General features: G+C 43.3%; 1 protein-coding gene across 2 annotated transcripts in view; it reads left to right on the top strand.

Annotated features, from left to right (window-relative positions):
• The window catches only part of ALDH1A2 (aldehyde dehydrogenase 1 family member A2), a 55,270-nt gene that overhangs the window by 14,577 nt on the left and 22,506 nt on the right, over positions 1-18,187 (top strand). For both annotated transcript variants that reach the window (XM_009948588.2, XM_009948582.2), the window contains exons 2-5: positions 9,123-9,227; positions 9,413-9,553; positions 11,151-11,280; positions 17,107-17,168. In XM_009948588.2, the coding sequence (XP_009946890.1) occupies positions 9,123-9,227; positions 9,413-9,553; positions 11,151-11,280; positions 17,107-17,168 (438 nt within the window). The remainder of the gene's footprint in view (positions 1-9,122; positions 9,228-9,412; positions 9,554-11,150; positions 11,281-17,106; positions 17,169-18,187) is intronic.

Here is an 18,187-nt window from a genome sequence, read left to right as displayed (position 1 = left end):
ATAGAAAAGGGTATCATCACAGTTTGGCAGCCTGGGTTTTGTGCACCTTGGGGGGGTGTGTGTGCGAGGAAAGTAAGCATGCTACTGCATGTTGTTAAGACTTATTTAATCTTCTTAACTAATTACTCACACTTCCTAATTCAAAATCATACAAACAAAAACGTTTAGATAAGCTGGGAGTTTTTTCAAACGGGTGCCCCCTACAGCTTAGAAAATAAACATGACAGGTTTCCCCTGTCTGATGTGCTGCCATTTGCAAAAGAACAGACCCGGCTCCCAGAAAGACGGAAGACTAATTAAGACAGGAAGACAGGCAGGTCAAACATTTGGTGTGAGGGATTTGGGACATAGGGGAGAAAAAAAATCATGTTACATTCCACTTTCACAGCAGACTGACAGGAGGCTTCGAGCCCTTTCTCCGATTCCATTTGCTGCTCAGAGACCCTGGGTTCCCCCAGTTTCTCCTCCCAGTCACACCCGTTTCCTAGCATACCGTTCCCCAGACCTATGCTAACTGTGAGCTGGCTCAGCGGGGGATGCTTTAAGCACCTAAACAAGATGTCTAGATGAGTGGGCCAGTGCTACAGCCACTGGAGAGCCAGGCCCTTACGGGGAGGGGGGTGACTGAGCACCTCAGCCGGCGGGTATTGCCCTGAGGGAGTGCTTGTCCCTCTCCTCCCACCCCACTGCGACTGGAAAGAGACAACTTCTACATTCTGCCTTAGATACTGCCATTGGGTACTAGACCATAGGAGTACTCCTCCAGCTTATGTCTGCCACGCTGAAGCCTGACCTCATTTGCACACACTGAAATGTCACTGAGGCTTTGATGTGTTCACCTATTTTAAATACCTGGCTTCTGATCCAAAGTCCACGGATGTCAAGGACTGGTTTTGATTTCAGCAGGCTTGGCTCAGGCCTCGATACTTGGAAGTTACATCCAGAGAAGCTGAACACTTCAGTCTTCTCATCCAGCCGTGTACCCTTGGCACAGGACTCGGGTTGTGTAAACATAATTCCACTAGATTTTGACGTACTGCTGCACTGACGGCGAACCAGAGCAGCCTCATTCACTTCTCGTGCATTTTATTTCCAAATCCACTTTCTTTTGATCCTCCTGCTGTAGTATGTTTGTAAATGTTTAAAATTCCTCAGCCCTCTCGGTACACTCTGAAGTTTGGACTCTAGATTTCTTGAGTGAAATTTCAAGCTTGCGTGTGTGAAGGAAACCCCCCATTTGTGGCAGACCATGTCTAAAAGCCATGACATTATCCCCCTGGCTCAGAGGTCCAAATGAGTTTTAAAAAAGCAAACACCCAAAACACACACAGCTTTAGACAAAAGTTGCTCCTCCTTTTCAAATCTTTTTCTTTCTTTTTTTTTTTTTTTTTTTTTTGGGGGGGGGGGAAGGGTGTGAGGTAAGGAGAGGGAAGGATCCAGGACAACCCAGCAGCCAAAGAAGAAAAAGGAAAAAATCAACATGTTCAGGTTTTGTTTGGCCCTCACAGCCCTCAGGCTCTAGAGCAGGTGTCAAGTTTCCAGTGAAACAGCTTTGTCTCCCAGTACAAACATCCCTCCGGAGGCTGTTGCTGTTCCTTCCTTTTCATCAACGGAGCCTGATTTAGCTCCCACCAAAACCAGTTGGCTTTTTCCTTGTATTTTCCTGTGGGTGGGATTGGACCTCTAGTGGCCGAAAACCGGCTATGTCCGCAGGAGCTCGCGTACCGGCATGAAATTCAGTGCCAAGTTCCCTGTTACCCGTGTCCAGTTCACTGGTACTCTGCTTCAAACAGTGACAGTTCCTCCATGGTTGAAAGGCATCTCATTGCAAGACCCAAACTCTGGACAACTTCCAGAGGACCAAGAGTGCCCTGTGGTGACTATAATGAACGACACCGTGGTAACCGTTCCTGTCGGCACGCTCAAGCCAGCCGGCCTGCCTCGAGGTGTGTAGCTGTATCGATGGAAGGCGCTGCCCAACGAAAGGCTCATTCCTGGATTGCCTTGGGAAGCAGGATTCTGCACTGAGAATATTTGGGTAGTTTGGCCTCAAAGTCTGTAGCCCATGACTCGTGATTTGTGAACTGCCAGCAAGGAGCGGTGACTCTTGCTGTTCACCTGAGCAATCCACCTAAAAAGAAAATAAAATGGCGCTGTTGATCAGCTGCTGGCCAGTCAGCAGCCGGTCTGCTGGGGTTGGCTTGGGCTTTCCTGGTGCCTACTTACAAACCAGGTTTTCCCTGATTCCGTGGCCACCTGTTGGTTCCCAGTCACTCCCCAGAGCGCCCCGCAACACGCTCTGGCTAGAATGTGAGCGATTTGTTGTATCAAGACAGCCATAAAAGTGAAGAAAAACAAAGCTTGAGAAAATAAACAAGCTGCGCCTCTGATTGGCAATCCCTTCTGCTTCATTCCCTTGCAATTGCACTAATCGTTAGGACTCTTGAACTGTTTCCAAAGGAGAGGAAATGAAGTTGCTGAGATGGGAAAGGATATGAAATTTCCTGACCAGACTGAGGCGCAGGTGCCCGGTATCTGTGATGTTATGCAGTATTTACCAAGGGAAATGCTGCTGCTGGATTTTTTGCGTGCCTCTCAAATTGTTGTATGTCCCCACCACCAAAAAAAAAAGTGCCATTATGCATTTCTGAATGCCTCCAGCTATGAGAAGATGCTGAGGGCCGAACAGCTGTGATTCTTTCATAAAGTACTTTGGCATCTGATGCCCCCTCCCCCGTCCTTGCAGATTTAACGTCGAAGGCTCTCTAAGGAGTAAGTCACATATGAAAAAAAGATCTTTGATGGAATGAAACTATAACCAGCTACTAAATCAATTGAGCTAGGAAATTCCCATTCCTGACTCCATTCATCCAGAACCATATCTCCTGTGGGAAGCTATTATTATTTGGATGTTAAAATCCTCTTCCTGTACCAAAAACATTTCTGGAGCTACAACAGCACAAAACCATTGTTTATTAAATCCATGGGAAAATAATTCCACCTCCAAAGAGCTAAATGCTAGGCCACTGTCTGTCCACTGGCTGAAGTTCTTACTTATACAGCTGGGGACCCTGAAGAAAATCTCTGATGACATCATCACTAAGCAATATCGAATTAAAAATGTAGATCATCATTTCACTCACACATCATTTGAGAACATTCTTAAGAAAGGAAATGAAAAGTTATATTGTTGCCACCTGTGTTGATTACTCTTATGAATTAAAGGAGCCCAAATTACTTTTTTCTGTATGTTGTAAGGGAAGACAATACAAAAGAGAGAGCAGTGAGCATGCAGCAATCCCCAGTGGATTTAAAAATCAGTCCCATTTTCCAAATCTGGAGAGCCCTGGGGCTAGCCCCTGGGTGAACGTCAGAGGGAATTTGTAGTGCCACAGACCCAAACCGCGTTCAGCTAGGAGCTGCCAAGGAGGTGTTAGATCTGTGCTGCATGTTAAGTAGTTTTATTTGTACACACCCCCCCAAAGATAGTTGGTTTGTGCGTCTTCAGTGGTAAACGGTGATGAAGACACAAAAGCCAATCCATTTTCTTCCTGCTCTAAATTTTGCTACTACTAGGTTGCAGATTAGACTGTTCAGCCTGGTTTTGTACCCATCCCTTTCTCTTTGAAACCTTACCGCTCCCAATTACCTGCATGGTTTGAAATGAACATGAAGCTGCTAATTACTAGTAAGCCAGCTGGGACAGATGGCTACTTAAACAAGATAGATTATTGTAGTTATTTATTTGCAAAGCTTAATTTGCTTTGCTTTATGCTAGAAACATTTACTCTTGGCTTGATTTCCAAACTGATGAGCATCCAAAAATGCTATTGAACTGAGTGCATAATCCTTCTGAAATACAGGTCTTATGCAAAATGCAATGTATTGGTTCCTTTCAACTATGTGTCAGCAGCGTCTCAAAGGAACTTGAATTTTTTACTTTTCCTTTGTATACTTTTTTTGTATGATTGGTATCTCAAAGGCGCTGAACAGACACATGCCCTGTAGGATGGGTCAGATTGCTTCCTTGATTAGTCCTGAGGAACTGTGTCAGCAGGGCTGTATGTACTTAACCACGGGCAGAATTTGAACCTAGTAAATAGGTGGTGGGACCATTGTCTTGCAAAGTTCTATCAAAAGGACTACGAGAACGTATGTGTGTAACAGGAGGAGTCAGGTTGTTGTCAGCACCAGATGGGATGGGCCTGTTCTAGCAAAATGCTACGTGCTCTCCACCTTTCATTTGGAAAAGAACAGAAATCAAGAGACCTTTACAATGAGATCTCATGAGGATGATGACGCTCCAAGGGCACGTTCACAGGGGCACCCGGGAGCTTCCAACCACCCCTGTTGCACTGTAAGGCCTGTTTGTCCCACACACTTGACACACCTCACCCACCTGCTGCCCCCACTGCTGCCCTCTTCGGCGGGTCGCCTTGGGCAGCGTTGCTGCTGAACAAACCGTATTGATTGTCCTCCTAAGGCCCCCGGACACCAGCTGCAGCCAGATTCCTCACCCGCAAGAGGCAGCGTCTGTTTTGCCAGTTAGGTCTGTGCTTGGCGCCTCACTGTGCTGACAGGGACACCCAAGGAAAAGGGGAAGTTTGCCTTTTCTCTTCCTGCTCTGACATTGCTGCAGTTAGTGGCTCCACTAAGAGTGGATGGCAAACTAAACGTTCATGTGTTCCAAAATCTTTCAAGCGTTCCCTTCTTCCCTTTCCATTTTGGCATAGTTTTGTTGATAGCACCCAACAGGCCCGATTATTTAACTACTCACAATACCACATAGCAAATACGTGACATACTAGATACTTTTCCTTGCTGCAGATCACAAAAGGTAACACCAGGATTCAAACAAAAACAAATTACCTCAGTAACTCCTGGAAAACTCAAGTGGTTAATCAGTTACCTTTTATTTACATATATATGCTTAATGCTGAATTAAGTTGTAAAAACCAAAGGCTGATTTATAGCCCCAGTCAGCCTTAATTAACATTGATTCCAGGGGAATAGTAAACGTGAATGGCCTTCACAATTGAGGTTGAACAATGAACTCACTGGGTGTTGTCCAATTTGTAGCATGATTTACATGGAAGTGAGCCCTTCTTTTTTCTAGGGTTACCCCTTTTTCATCTGGTGTTTAGGATGGGTTATATATAATCCATAGATAGAAACATTTGCTGTCAAATATTCGCCCTGATTTAGAGTTTGCCTTTACCATGGTCACTATAAATAAGGCAGAAAAAACCCAATTTGAGGCTTTGCAGGGATTCCTTGTTCTTGCAATGTGTCATCGCTTGTCCATTTCATGGCATTTTTACGAAGTGGCCATAATGAAAGTCAGATTAAATGTACAGGATATATACGTTTAATCAACAGCCACTGGAGTCAGTAGTGCTGGAAGAGTTATAAAAGCCCCTGTGAATGCAAATTTATTGCAAAAGAATCTGCGTCTTGGTGGTAGGAATATCTGCTGAATGGTACTACCTGACACAGAACACCTAAAACTTTCAAAAGTGAATTATTTAAGTGTAAGGTTTTGCTTGTAAAGCCGCCAGCTGCTGGATTTCAAGACTTGAAACTGTTCCAAAACATGGGACTAGGTACTTTATTTGTGCACTAGAGTAAATACTCTGATTTTACTGCCAATTTAAATCTGCTCAGTTTACAGTAATGAGCTTGTATAGGCAATACCTTGTTTATAGAAAGTGGAACAGGAAGAAACTAACATTAACCATTAACAGTAGCAATTTCTCTTGCCTTCAGCTCTAACTTTATGCCAAATAGATCCTTCCCACGTCCTATCTGAAGTATTTGTTATTACTGTTCTTTTTCTAAATCTGTGGGATACATGAAGCGTTCAATCAAATCATACACCTTGTAGTTCCAGGCAACTTGCATTGCATCTCTTCTGTAATTCCAAGACACCATTTCTTATTCCTATGGTGAAATGGATTTTAAGAACAAATACGTCCTGTGTACTAGCAAACCTGATGATGGGGGTTCATCCCAGCAGAAGGTAGTTAACATTTTCTAATCTTTTTAAAAAAGAACAGACCGCTTCTATAAGGGAAGAGTACTGAATTGAGGTTGCCACCCCTTCGCAGGTTCTTGTACCCAACCTGACTGTTTTATTCTTTCAAGGCAGAGCACATGAGGAACCTATGTGTTTATGTGTGTACTATGACCTCAAACAAACACCCTTACATCTCCTTTGGCCATCTGCTCCTGAAGCTGCAAGCTTTTCTCCCTTCCCCTCCCTCCTCAGTGCACCCACACACACTCTGGGTGGGGAGTTAACTCCCCAAACTCAATGGAAAAGATGACAGTAAAATCCTTCTTCCACACAGGGCTCAGATCTCAGAGTTTCTTTGTTCCACTTACAGGCTAAACAGTGACAATGATACACTGGAGGATTTCGGCTTATAGTGTTAGTCACTAGAGATCCTACTGGGGGTTCTTCCATTGTCTTATGTTGGCTGGGTTAGCTCCAAAATGTCCTAACGGGGACCAGCACTTCAGTTTGCAAAGCAGTGTAGTCACTGAGCAGGAAGGCCCCACCCACGGTCTGAGACAGTCCAAGGGCGTGAACAGGTTCAAGATAAATAGCGTGCAAAGAAAGCGACAGATGGGTAGTGGTGTGGTAGGTCCTGGTTCAGCTGCCTCTGAAAACCAAAACAGAAAGGGGGGAAGTGAAGAAAGGATGGACTCTGAAATGGATGGAAGGGCACACAGCAACGTGGCTGAGGCTAGAGGCACGGGGAAGGTGAGGAACCTCAATGGAAACACATCTCTAACAGCAAAAGTACATGTAATTGTGGGTTTCTGTGCACAGTTGTTACATCACCAGGGTCTTTTCCAGGCAGGCACAGGTTCCTTCTGGCCATGTCCTCCGTCAGCCGGACATGAGTCAGCTCTGAAGCAGAAGCTATGTCACTGCAGTCACTGTGGCACTGCGCCTGAGCTAATAAGCCCTGCTGAGAAGAACACAGCTACATGGCTTCCATTTGGCTTGGGAAATAGGTTGAGCAAACTCATGTCTGGCAACAGAAAACTCCACAGGCGCATCATTGCCTTCATGTGCAAATATGAGTGCGCAATTTCTTTGCTTTCTTTAATATGCCCAGGCACACTGGTGTCCTCACCATGTTCTTTTCTTATAGGGACAATTTATACCCTTTGGTGGTGCAACTCTTCCTCTGGAGCTCTCCCACTGCATTTTCTCTTGGCTGTTTTTTTTTGCTAGAATAGTGTTGGGGTTTTTTTTTCCCCAGCTCAGTTTCTTCTTGTCAATTTATGACTAGCTCTCTACTTGTTTCCTTCCAGATATATTAGAGCTTTGGTGATCCTCTTTCCTTAAACACCCAGCATTTTGACACTGATGCTTTTTTTTTGCTGTCAGACAAGTTGTAAACACTTAAGTTAAAGTAAGTTTTAAACCATGTAGCTGGCAGGCTGCTGTGGCTATCTTCGTGGCACTACTCCAAGCCTAAAAGAATCAGCAGCTGATCTATAATGCTATCACGCTGTTCTTTGACTAGAAAAGACAGGTATTACATCCCATTAATTTCTACATGAAAAACATGTAATTTTTTTCTGCCACATCAAACTTTGCTATAGAGAAAACAAAACCAAAACCAAAAAAGGGACCAACAACATAACACATTTAAGCAAAGTCCTTATGTATGACCTGGCTCCCATTGTCACCCCGAGCTCATCTCGCTGACCCGAGCCACGTACAAAGGTAACAGCTTCTTTAGTGCATGGAAGTAAGACAGCAGAAAGTGCAAGAGTAAAGAGGTGGCAAAGTACCACCCTGGGCAAGCTGTCTGTGATGGTTAGTCTGCCTCATCAGTGGGGCAGACTTTTGTCCCAGCATCTCTGGTGGCTCCGTGAGGAAACTAGAGTGGTGTTTCACAGATCATTCATTCTTGTTTGGTAGCCATGATGTAAAAAGCTAGGCCAGTTTCTACCACCTGAATATCTCTGATTGATTGGAACTGAGAGTCCTGAATCTTTCAAAGGGTCCCTCAGCCTTCTGCTCAGATACAGTGGGAGGATCTGTGTGGGGTATGGGACTTGGCTTTGCTTTAACCAGAGAAAGGTCCCTGTCTCTGTAAACCCAACTTAACCCTCATGCTAAAAAGGGTGGCGAATGTTCCTTCTGTCTAGGGGTGAACTCCTGCCTCCAGTGAAGTCAGTGGTAAAATTCCCATTGATTTCAGTGAGGCCAGAACCTCCCTCTGTGTATTTAAAGCTGTATTTCGTGGAATAAGATGAAAGAACATTGATACCTGACTCCAGGGAACCCACATAGTGCCTGGCCTTTTTGGACACTTTTGTTTTTAGAAAGATTTAGAAAGGACGGGAAGAGTCTGAATACCTGGAAAACCTTTCACTCAGCCATCTTCCTAGAGTGACTTCTTTCATATTTGCTAATAAATAACTGCATCCTGTTCTTGAAAGTCATTCAGTAGAAAATAGCAGGCACGTATGCAGCTACCAGTAAAAATCTACTTTAAATAAACTCATTTGTCATTACCTCTCTCAAGACAGCTGTTGTCAGCACCATTAAAATTCAAATTTGGTTTACCCGTGACAATTACAATTATGTCAACACTGAGAGAATTTAACAATTTCCATTGTTGCAAGCAGATAAGCAAGTTAATTCTGTGCTGCAAGCCATCACTGTAGCCATGTGTATTGAAGAACTGTGATGTTTGAGATTATTCAGCCTTGGCTGGGTTGTATCAGTGACCAAATGTTTACTTACTGAATTGAATGATTACTCCAAATCCTTGTCTCCAGCAGTTTCAAGGCTTTTTCTCTGATACAGGTATTTCTCTTTTTTTAGTTTGCGTGTTACAGTTTTTGAACCGAATTTGAATGTCAGCCACGTTATTTAGAGTTTGAGGTTGCTTCTATAGTAACACTGCCACAGAATACAGAAAGACATCAGGGGCTGACCCTTGGCTTGGGCTCTTAAAACCAGTGGTTTTCACAGGCATAAATAAGTTTCAGCTCTTTTGTATTAGAATCTGCAGCCTTTCACAGGAGTTTGTTGTTAAATACATTGCTGTTTGATCACGTAAGAGGACTGATGACTTTTCTTCCTTTTCTAGATTTTCATCAATAATGAGTGGCAAAATTCTGAAAGTGGAAGAATATTCCCAGTATATAATCCAGCAACAGGAGAGCAGATCTGTGAGATCCAGGAAGCTGACAAGGTAATGCATCCCGTGAATGGGCAGATCAAAGCAACAGGTCCAGAACAGCAGTGTTAGAAGGTCCTTTTATTAATCACAGTTCCAAAACCCATCGTGTGACTAAGGTTATACACCAGCGAATTTCATGAGCCTGGTAATGTTATTTACCTCCTTGCCTTTGTTTTTTTGTTCTTACTCCTTGACAGGTTGATACCGACAAAGCAGTGAGGGCAGCCCGCCTTGCTTTTTCTCTAGGTTCGGTCTGGAGGAGAATGGATGCATCAGAAAGAGGCCATCTTTTGGATAAGCTGGCAGACTTGGTTGAAAGAGACAGGGCAATTCTTGCTGTAAGTGGCACGTGAAAATCAACAGTCAAATCACCTGTTATTCTGAGAGCAAGTTCGTTCATAACTGTGTTAATATGAATTATATTTGAAAGCTACACGCGGCTTGATGGCTAAGATCGCTGTCTACTTAAGACCTGATCCAAAGCTCATAAAAGTCAACAGGAGTCTTCCAGTTGACTCAAATGAGCTTTAAATGGGACATCAGACAGATGAATGGGTGTGTGCACACGTGTACGTCTGTTTTACGTGCTTGTAACTGTTCTGAAATAAAAAATGGAAGAGTGAGTGAAGTGGTTTGTGCAGATGTTAATGAAAAGGCAGGTGAGATGCTCAGTGACGCTCCACTGGTGACATGAATTCTGGGTACTGCGCTGTTTCGCTTGCGTATGAAACCACCTAAACGGTGGCATTGTTAATGTTGTTTTCCGCATGTCAAGTGCTTTGAACTAAGCTGGTGAACATCTTAATTCCAGCTTTGTCAGCACTTAAATCATCTTACTGCCAGCCTATACTGTAAAATCGCCACAGGGAGAAGGAAGTGCACAGCAAATCAAGTTTGCTCTGCCTGTCATTTGATTTTTATTTCTAGAGCCAAATTCTTTACTGAACCGCACTGCAGGCAGTGCCATTAATTGCTCTTGGGGATCTAAGTCAGTGCAGAATTAGGCCTCCATTCTTCTCTATAGAGACTCACTTGATGGTTGGTGCGTTACACGTGGGCGTACTTGCCCATTCTTAACGATTTCTATTAGACAGCTATTGAGAATGAGTTAAGCTACTCAATGTCTTAGGGTATTTTATTGGATTCTTTTTGCTAAATGATCTTAGGAACCTCTAAGAGGATAGCTTATAAGATACTTTTAAAAATAGGAATATTAACTTAAAAATAAGGACATTAGCTTGTTAATTTATGAGCTTCCCTAGAGGAGAGTTTGTTTATTTGATGGCAATAAATAAACTGGCTGTACAGTATAGATATCTCAGACCTCAGCAGGCGTCTTGGCAGCCATATAGAGAAATTTTTATATTCACATCAATTATGTAAAGAGGGATATGTCCATTCTTCTCTTTATGGATTCAGATCATTAATATGGGGTTACAAGGAGCCCCTTCTCAGCTGTTATCATTAACATAACAGAACCTAGTTTGACAGGCATTTTTATCTTGGCTCCTGATTAAAGCAATTTAGCATTTATGTATTTGGACCAAACGCAGTGGCTATTAGGTCCAAAATACACACAGGCACATGGACATGCATGTGGATACACACACAAACCCACAAGACAGACAGGCACGCGCGCGCACACACACACACACACGCATACATTCTTAAAATCACAGTCATTCCAGACTACTCCAGAAGGAACCAGGTTGTTTTTTTTTTAAGGAAAATGCTTTTTGTTCACATTTGCAAAAAGAAATACCAAAGGCCGTCAGAGAGTTGTTCTGAACCTCCTGGGTTAGGACGATGCCAAGGTGTAACTTGTTGGTCTTCATTAAAGTCTTTGTCATGATTGAGGAGCTGTTAAGACAATGAATACTTAAGTACACTAGTCTAAAAATGCTACTTATGTCTCAACTTTTTCTTGTCCTCTAGACTATGGAATCACTGAACAGTGGCAAACCGTTCTTGCAAGCTTTCTATGTAGATCTTCAGGGAGTCATAAAAACCCTGAGGTATTATGCCGGCTGGGCAGACAAAATCCATGGAATGACCATTCCTGTAGGTAAGGGGGATTACAGCACAGGTATGCACCTACACCTTCTCATGGCCAAATGGCTTAAGGGGTTACAGCTTCGTGAAACGTAGAGGACAACCTCGTTTTGGTCTTACAGCGTGCAGTGTGTCGCTGAAGCAGGGGTTTACAAGTCAGCAAGGGCTGCGCTAGGTGACCTGCTGCTGTTCTGCCCTACGTACGCATCCCAAGAGTGTTTTGTTTCTTCTGCCTGTGTCCATCTGAGAAGGAGGTAGCTCGATACCTACCCTTAAGTGTTGTTATAAAAATGGATACGCTATAAGCCTGGCACATGCCTCGGAACCCATGAAAACAGTGTTAGCTGCCCGTTTAAGAAACGGTATGCTTACGTATATAGCGGGTTTATATGTCTTGTTACTGCCTGGGCAGATCACTTTACTTGGGACTAACACTGGATCCAAATTCCTTTATACTTTGTCAAAGTTTATAATGTTGCTATAGAGAACTGCACATATGTGTCAGGTTATTTTGTTACATATGCTTCTTCACATTATTCAGTGGGATGTGGTTTATATTGTATGTACGAGATAAATCTGTATGAGTGCTAGGAAATTGGCTATTCTGCCCTTATTTTTTGCTAAAGACATAAGAAAAGAAAAACTGCTTACCATTAATTTTATTTAACAAGTCTCTTCCTCCTGCCCATCCCTCCCAGCTGTTCAACAGACCCAGGCTGCATTTTCTGTTGCATATATATTCGTTTGCCGTCTGGACTAGATGTACCAACTGGTATAATTATGCAAAATGGCACATGACAGCAAAGAATTATTTAATGCAGGTGCAGTCATAAGATAAATGTACTCATCTTTTACCTGCATAAAATAAATCTTTGGAAAAACAGTAAGGAAAGCCAACATTTATTCCCTGGATTCCTGGCTTCATGGTGCACTCTGTTCGTTGCGCAGACATGTTCATGGCACTGTACTGAAGGAGACCGGGAAGGCGACTCACCAGTAAATGAATTTTGCTGTTGCCTATCTATTTCCATAAAATCACATTCGGTAGCACCACCTCTGCAGAACGCTAGCTTGCCTCCATACAACAAAGCTCAAAACTACCAAAGCTGGGCAAGCAGATAAAGTGAAAAGGCAGCCCCAAAATTTTCAGGAGGAAAACAGATCATGTAACTCTCCTTGCAGCATTACTCATCATGGTGTTGCAGCTTGTTAACACTGCAGTCTGTACTGACTGATGTTTATCAGCACTAGTATATTTTCACCAAAGAAATGACACTATTTCAGGTGTAGACTCTCCTGTAAGGACTCTTGAAGATTTCCACAGTCATTTAGGTAGAGATTCATAAATCCTGGGTTTGCTGCTTGCATTTCACATTTAAACATGCAGAAGTGCAGAGCACACCATAAATTCATATATTCTGCAAATTTCCTGTTCCCTAATCTCTTTCTCCCTGGTCAGTGAATGCCTCCTTCTCATTCGTTAGCCCTGCAGGTACACAGAATTTAGGTCAGTCACCAAAAGGCATGGCCAGGTTAATGAGAATAAATTTTCTCTGCTTATTCTTGTCCTCAAGTAGCATATCAGATGAAAACCTTGATTTTTTTCAGTGGGGTGGGCTATGCTGGCAGAGAGGAAGGCACATTATCGGCATGCCTTCCTAAGTGCAAACTTCAGTGCTAACAAACACAGTTAACCAGCAGTGTAGAATCATAAGTCTATTCACAGGTTTTTCAGGGTATCAGTTAGTTCTTCCTCTTGGTTTAACACTCCTCTGTATTCCTTTAGTTTCACACCATAAATTTGTCAATCTCACAAAGCTATTTTAGAGCAAGGCCAGTGTTAAACAGTGGTGCTCCTTCCGTTCACTTACCGTCAGCTTATCAAAGGAAACCAAACAAGACAACAAAACCAAAATAAAACCCCTATTAAATCTCCTCTTTCTGTTCAGTGTGCTAATAAATCTGAAACCTCCCAATCTTTCATCTGTTTCTGTTGAGGTTTTCTTTTCTTCTAAATAAAAATAGGCAAGTGATAGACAAGTAGAAGAAGAACAATTCATTTTGCAGTCACATTCCTTTTGGTCCCGGAGCTGCTAAACCTTCCGACCGCCCTTTGCTTGCTCCCATGCGTAAAGCCTTGATGAATTAAAACAGAATGAGACTCGACTAGAAACTGTTAAACTAATAAACCGAATGCAAGCAAAAAGCTGTAAATCAATATATGATATGATACAGCTCAAAGAACCAGCTCCGCTCTCCTCACCCACTTGTTTGCCATGTCCTGCTCTATGGGCATGTGACTGTATTATGATAGTTCTGCAAATAAAATACCCAGGATGGAGACTGCTGATGGCAACCTGAGCAAACACATCTGTGGAAGGTATCGGTGTCCCAAAGTGAGGTCGCTGGATAAATGAGGCTTTCCTTCTGATTGAAAAATAAAAATCTTTGGGCCAGGTGCTAAGCAGCTGCAGGTTGATCTGGCTCTATCAGCGAGGACCGAAGAATGCCAGTTTACATCGGCCAATTTACATCAGCTGAGGCTGTTGGAAAAAAACCTTCTGAGACCAATTTTTAGATTGGACGTGGGATCCCTCTCGGGCAATGCTCCTCTGGCTGCCAGCTAACAGAAGGATAAAAGTAACAACCATCAACAATAGCATCTTAGAATAAGTGTCTTTAGCATGACTTGTATAAACTGATCTTAAAACTCTAAAACGTTTTAAAAGTCTCCTGTTTAATTTCTGAGCACAGGGGAGCTTTCTATGCTCACTGTTCAGAAAAAGTGATTCACTTCATCCATCTTGAGTTATATTGCCATGGTAACAGCTTATTTTATGTTATGGACAAGGCGTCTCGCAGGTACATCTTTGGTCTGTCCAGAGGCATTTGAAGCTTCTCAATAACTTCAAGTCACGTATGTTCGCAAAGATGCTGTTAGAAAGCAACCTCAAAAATCCCATCTTACAGTAAGTCTGTGGGTGATGAACTTTGGGAGTAGGTGTCAAAAAGGGCAGCTGTCTAGAGTGTAGTGGAAGAAAGCAGGGCAAGCAGCTCTGCCTGGGAGGTAATGTTCTGCCTACAGTTGGTAGAATGAACCACGATTTGTCTGACTTTTGGCAAGCGGGTTCAGGTTATCTATAACTTTATGTTATGAAGCACGCAGGCATGTGGCAATGATTATGCAGTGACAATCTAAAGTCAGACAGTGCTAACCTAACTGTGTTACTGTTATGTTGTCACCATCCTTCTGGCTGAGAATCCACCTCTCACAGTACTACCGAGTACAAACTGGTATTTTTAACTGACTCCTCTGTGTTCCTCTTGAGCACTTAAGACAGTTTTGCCTGTATATACTTCTCTGTATTTTGACTTCTACTTCGCTTCTGTCTGGTCTGATGATTCTTCCTATGGTCTGTGAACCACTGCTAGCATCCATGAAAGATGACCTAGAAAATCCAGCTGATCAAGTCAACCATTTGTGAAACAAGTATTCTTATCTCCACTGGGAAGTTGTTAAGCATCTAGTGACCAAAACGGTGCAGTGACATTTTGTCAACGCAGAGCAAACTGACTGATCAACTGTTTTCTTCCTCCTTTTCTGATGTGAACTCTCTTCTCTCACTCCCTCTGTATTCCTCTGTTCTTGGTTGCAGGCTGTCGTTACCTTTCTCATAATTGCTCTGTCTCTGGCCCCCAGCTGATGTATTAGCTACTCTAGCTCAGGTTTCTACTGAGCAAATCCTGCAAAGTACAGAAATACACAGACCTGAAAAGAAGTGATTTCCAATCAAATTCAAGTTGAAGTCTTTACTTAAACCCAAGAAACTTTATGGATTAACCCATTTATTGTTGCCAGATGCACAGTACAGGACATTGTAGCAGGTTCCCAAGATGGACGCTCCACTGTGAAGTTAGGTCTTTCCCCGGTGTTGAACCAGGCCGGCTGCAGCTCCGGACTGAATGGGGCAGAGGCCGCAGCCGCCTGCATGCTCTGACACCGTGTGAGGGAAGCACATGCCCCTGCCTTGGGCAGTGTCAAAAGGAGCAGAAGCACTGTAATCTCCCCTCCTCTTACTCCCTTCCCCCAGCTGACCATTCCTATCCCGGTAAATCATCTCCTGGTTTTGAGCCTAGGTAACCTCATCATTCTCATATATTTAGCTGAAATTATGTTTGTAAATAAAGAGATTCAAGTTTTTCTAGTTGCCCAAGCACTACAGGCCAAGGGCCACATTCAGCTCGTGCCTTTAGCATAGCCCTTCCCTCACCTGTAGCTGCACTGAAAAACATTTGACCTCAATTCAGAAGTGGTTTGAGCCTGGGCTGCTTTATACAGCTACAAGACTTAACTGAGGTACAAAAGTGCTGTACAGCTGCTTTGCACGGATGCAGGCCAAGCACGCTAACAAAGCTGATGGTTAGACAGTACCTTAACCGCTCGCCACACAGAGCAGGTCAGTTCCCTGCTCGTTATCAATTGGGAAGAAACCTCCGTGGTACCACAGCATGTATAACCTCAGCGTGTGCGCCCAGACCACAGCCAAGTGCTGAAGCAGCTGCAACCCGGCAGCTCTGTGACACCACGCGAACTGCATCGGCCCCCGTGACAGTCACTTACAGCAGCCGTGCGGAATGAGCCAGCACAGAGACCTGCCGTCCCAAGCAGGCCAGGCCAAGTGAAAGCTCCCCACAGCCCCCCGGCCTGACCCCAAATCACAGGTCTGTTTATCTCGTGACCTGACTCAGGCTGCCCTGAGCTCAACAGTGCTTGGGTTAAGGCCTGCAGAACTAGCGTAGCACTTGCAGTAATGATACCTCTCACCCCTGGAGCTTTTTGCCATTTTTGTTCATCAGGATCTTAAAAATAATTACCAGGTCAGAGAGTTAAATTAAGTCATTCCGTTTAGCCTCGTACCATACACACCTGCTGTTTGTGAATATGCAGTCTGCTTTTCCTGCATCTTTGCTGTTAGGATCAATCTTGGTCCGCGTTCTTATTTCTGTCAAAAGTCCAGTGAGAAATGCCCATGATCTCCAAATTTCCAGTGACTTGGTTCCTTTATTTATTCACCTCCACCTTGCCCAAAAGGTTTGTGAAAACTTTCCTTACTCTCTGCTGTGTTGTTTCCTAGCTGTGTCCAACTTTTCTCCGTCAACTTAAGTTGGCTGTCTGTTTAGCTTGGGGCCACCTCTGATACAGGCCTTGTTCTACAAGTCAGCCGTCGGAGCATGGCTGTATGATGACCCCTTTAGTCTCCCTCGTGTTGTCTTCTGCGGTAAATTATGCTCCATTACACATCAGTCACAGGCTTCCCCTCTTGATTCCACACCTAAAGACTGTGGTGTACCATTCTGTTATTCAAACTGCCTGTGTCTTCGATGGAAGACGAGCAAGATGTCCGTTACTTTATTATCCCCCATCTGCTTGTGTATTGCTTGCTTGGTGTTCCTGTCTTCCAGCCATGCCTTTCAGGAAATTGCCTTTCTCGCCCTTCCTTCACATCTCTCACCCTGAAATCAGCAGAGGCCAGTAAGTGGCTTCCTTGCTCTTGCCCTTTTTTTGTGCGGTACAGCTTGTCCTCCTTCCCAAGGAACAAAGCAGGTTACTTTCTGATGGGATGCCTGCTTCCTTTGTTCTACAGAAAGAACAGTTAGGTTGCTCCTGAACCTAGGTTTCCCATGCTGGCTCATGAAAAAACATTTCCCTGACTTCTTTATTTCTTTTACTGCCATCAAAGGCTGATCCTTAGAGCTTTTTTCCCCCCCTCTCTTTTTTTTTTTTTTTGTTCTGCCAAGTCAAACTGCACTTGAGAGTAACCATGCGCATCTGTTTCAGATGGAGATTATTTTACGTTTACAAGACACGAACCCATCGGAGTGTGTGGACAGATCATCCCTGTGAGTATCTCTACTAGCGCTTTCTATTTATTTTCATTTGAACCAGCTCTCTTTAAAGACACATAAAACATGGTCCTCAGCGATGTGTGTTTTCCATTACGAAAAAAGCTGAGCTCATATTGTTGACATATCTTTAACAGCCTCCCTGCAAATGCTTATTTGAACATGCTAATAGGGTTTAGGCTCTGTTATTAGGAGTTAAGTTCTCAAGTCATAGAATTCTCATGATTAAAACAAGCAAAGCAAAACACAGTGTTAATATGCTGTCAGTGGTTATGGATGTTCACACAACTTATGGAAAATTGATGCTTTGCTGTGGTAGTCTTTTTATTTATTTAGCTTTTACTGTGATTTAACAGGCTCCTCCGTTCCTGGGAGAATGTGATGCATTTTAATTCCATTCTTTCCTGCCGTTTCTTTTACAAGGCTGGAGGAGAAAAGGAAACTCCAGGAGACATATCATCACAATTAACATTGTGTAGCTAATAAAAGATATGAAATGTTTGTTTTATTTGTTGTGAGAGAGAAACACAGCATTTCATCAAATCTAATACTCCCCCTACACCCCAATATACATATTTAATACACTCTTGCTGAACACTGCATGGGAGTGACACTGAAAAGCTAACTTTTTCAGAAGAACCAGTTAATCGGCTTTGGCAGAAATTTCAACGGGAGGCTCACATATAGCTATTAAAATATTGTGTGGAAGCTTTTTTCCTTGACAAAGCGCGGGGGAACTAATCATCAGGACATTCTCTGAAATTTTTGTTGAGGCTGTTTTTCTATTTTGTTGCTATTAAACACAAGCCACTAAACAGCAACATGCAGCAATGCCATTGAAAGAGGAGCAGCGAGACAAGATACCTTTAGCAATGTTAAGCCCTTTTTCCCTACTTATATTTGTTGTTATTTCATGTCTTTGTCAAGGAGAGGCTGTTGTATTTGGTGCTCTGTAGAAACTCAGAGAAACATGCAAACGACTCAGGGAGTCTATGGCTACACCTGTCCTGCAAACA

Source organism: Leptosomus discolor, chromosome 11 (genome assembly GCF_034619465.1).
Source record: "Leptosomus discolor isolate bLepDis1 chromosome 11, bLepDis1.hap2, whole genome shotgun sequence".
Lineage (NCBI taxonomy): Eukaryota > Metazoa > Chordata > Aves > Leptosomiformes > Leptosomidae > Leptosomus > Leptosomus discolor.
Note: the sequence above shows the minus strand (reverse complement) of the source record. Positions and strands in the feature narration are given on the sequence as shown.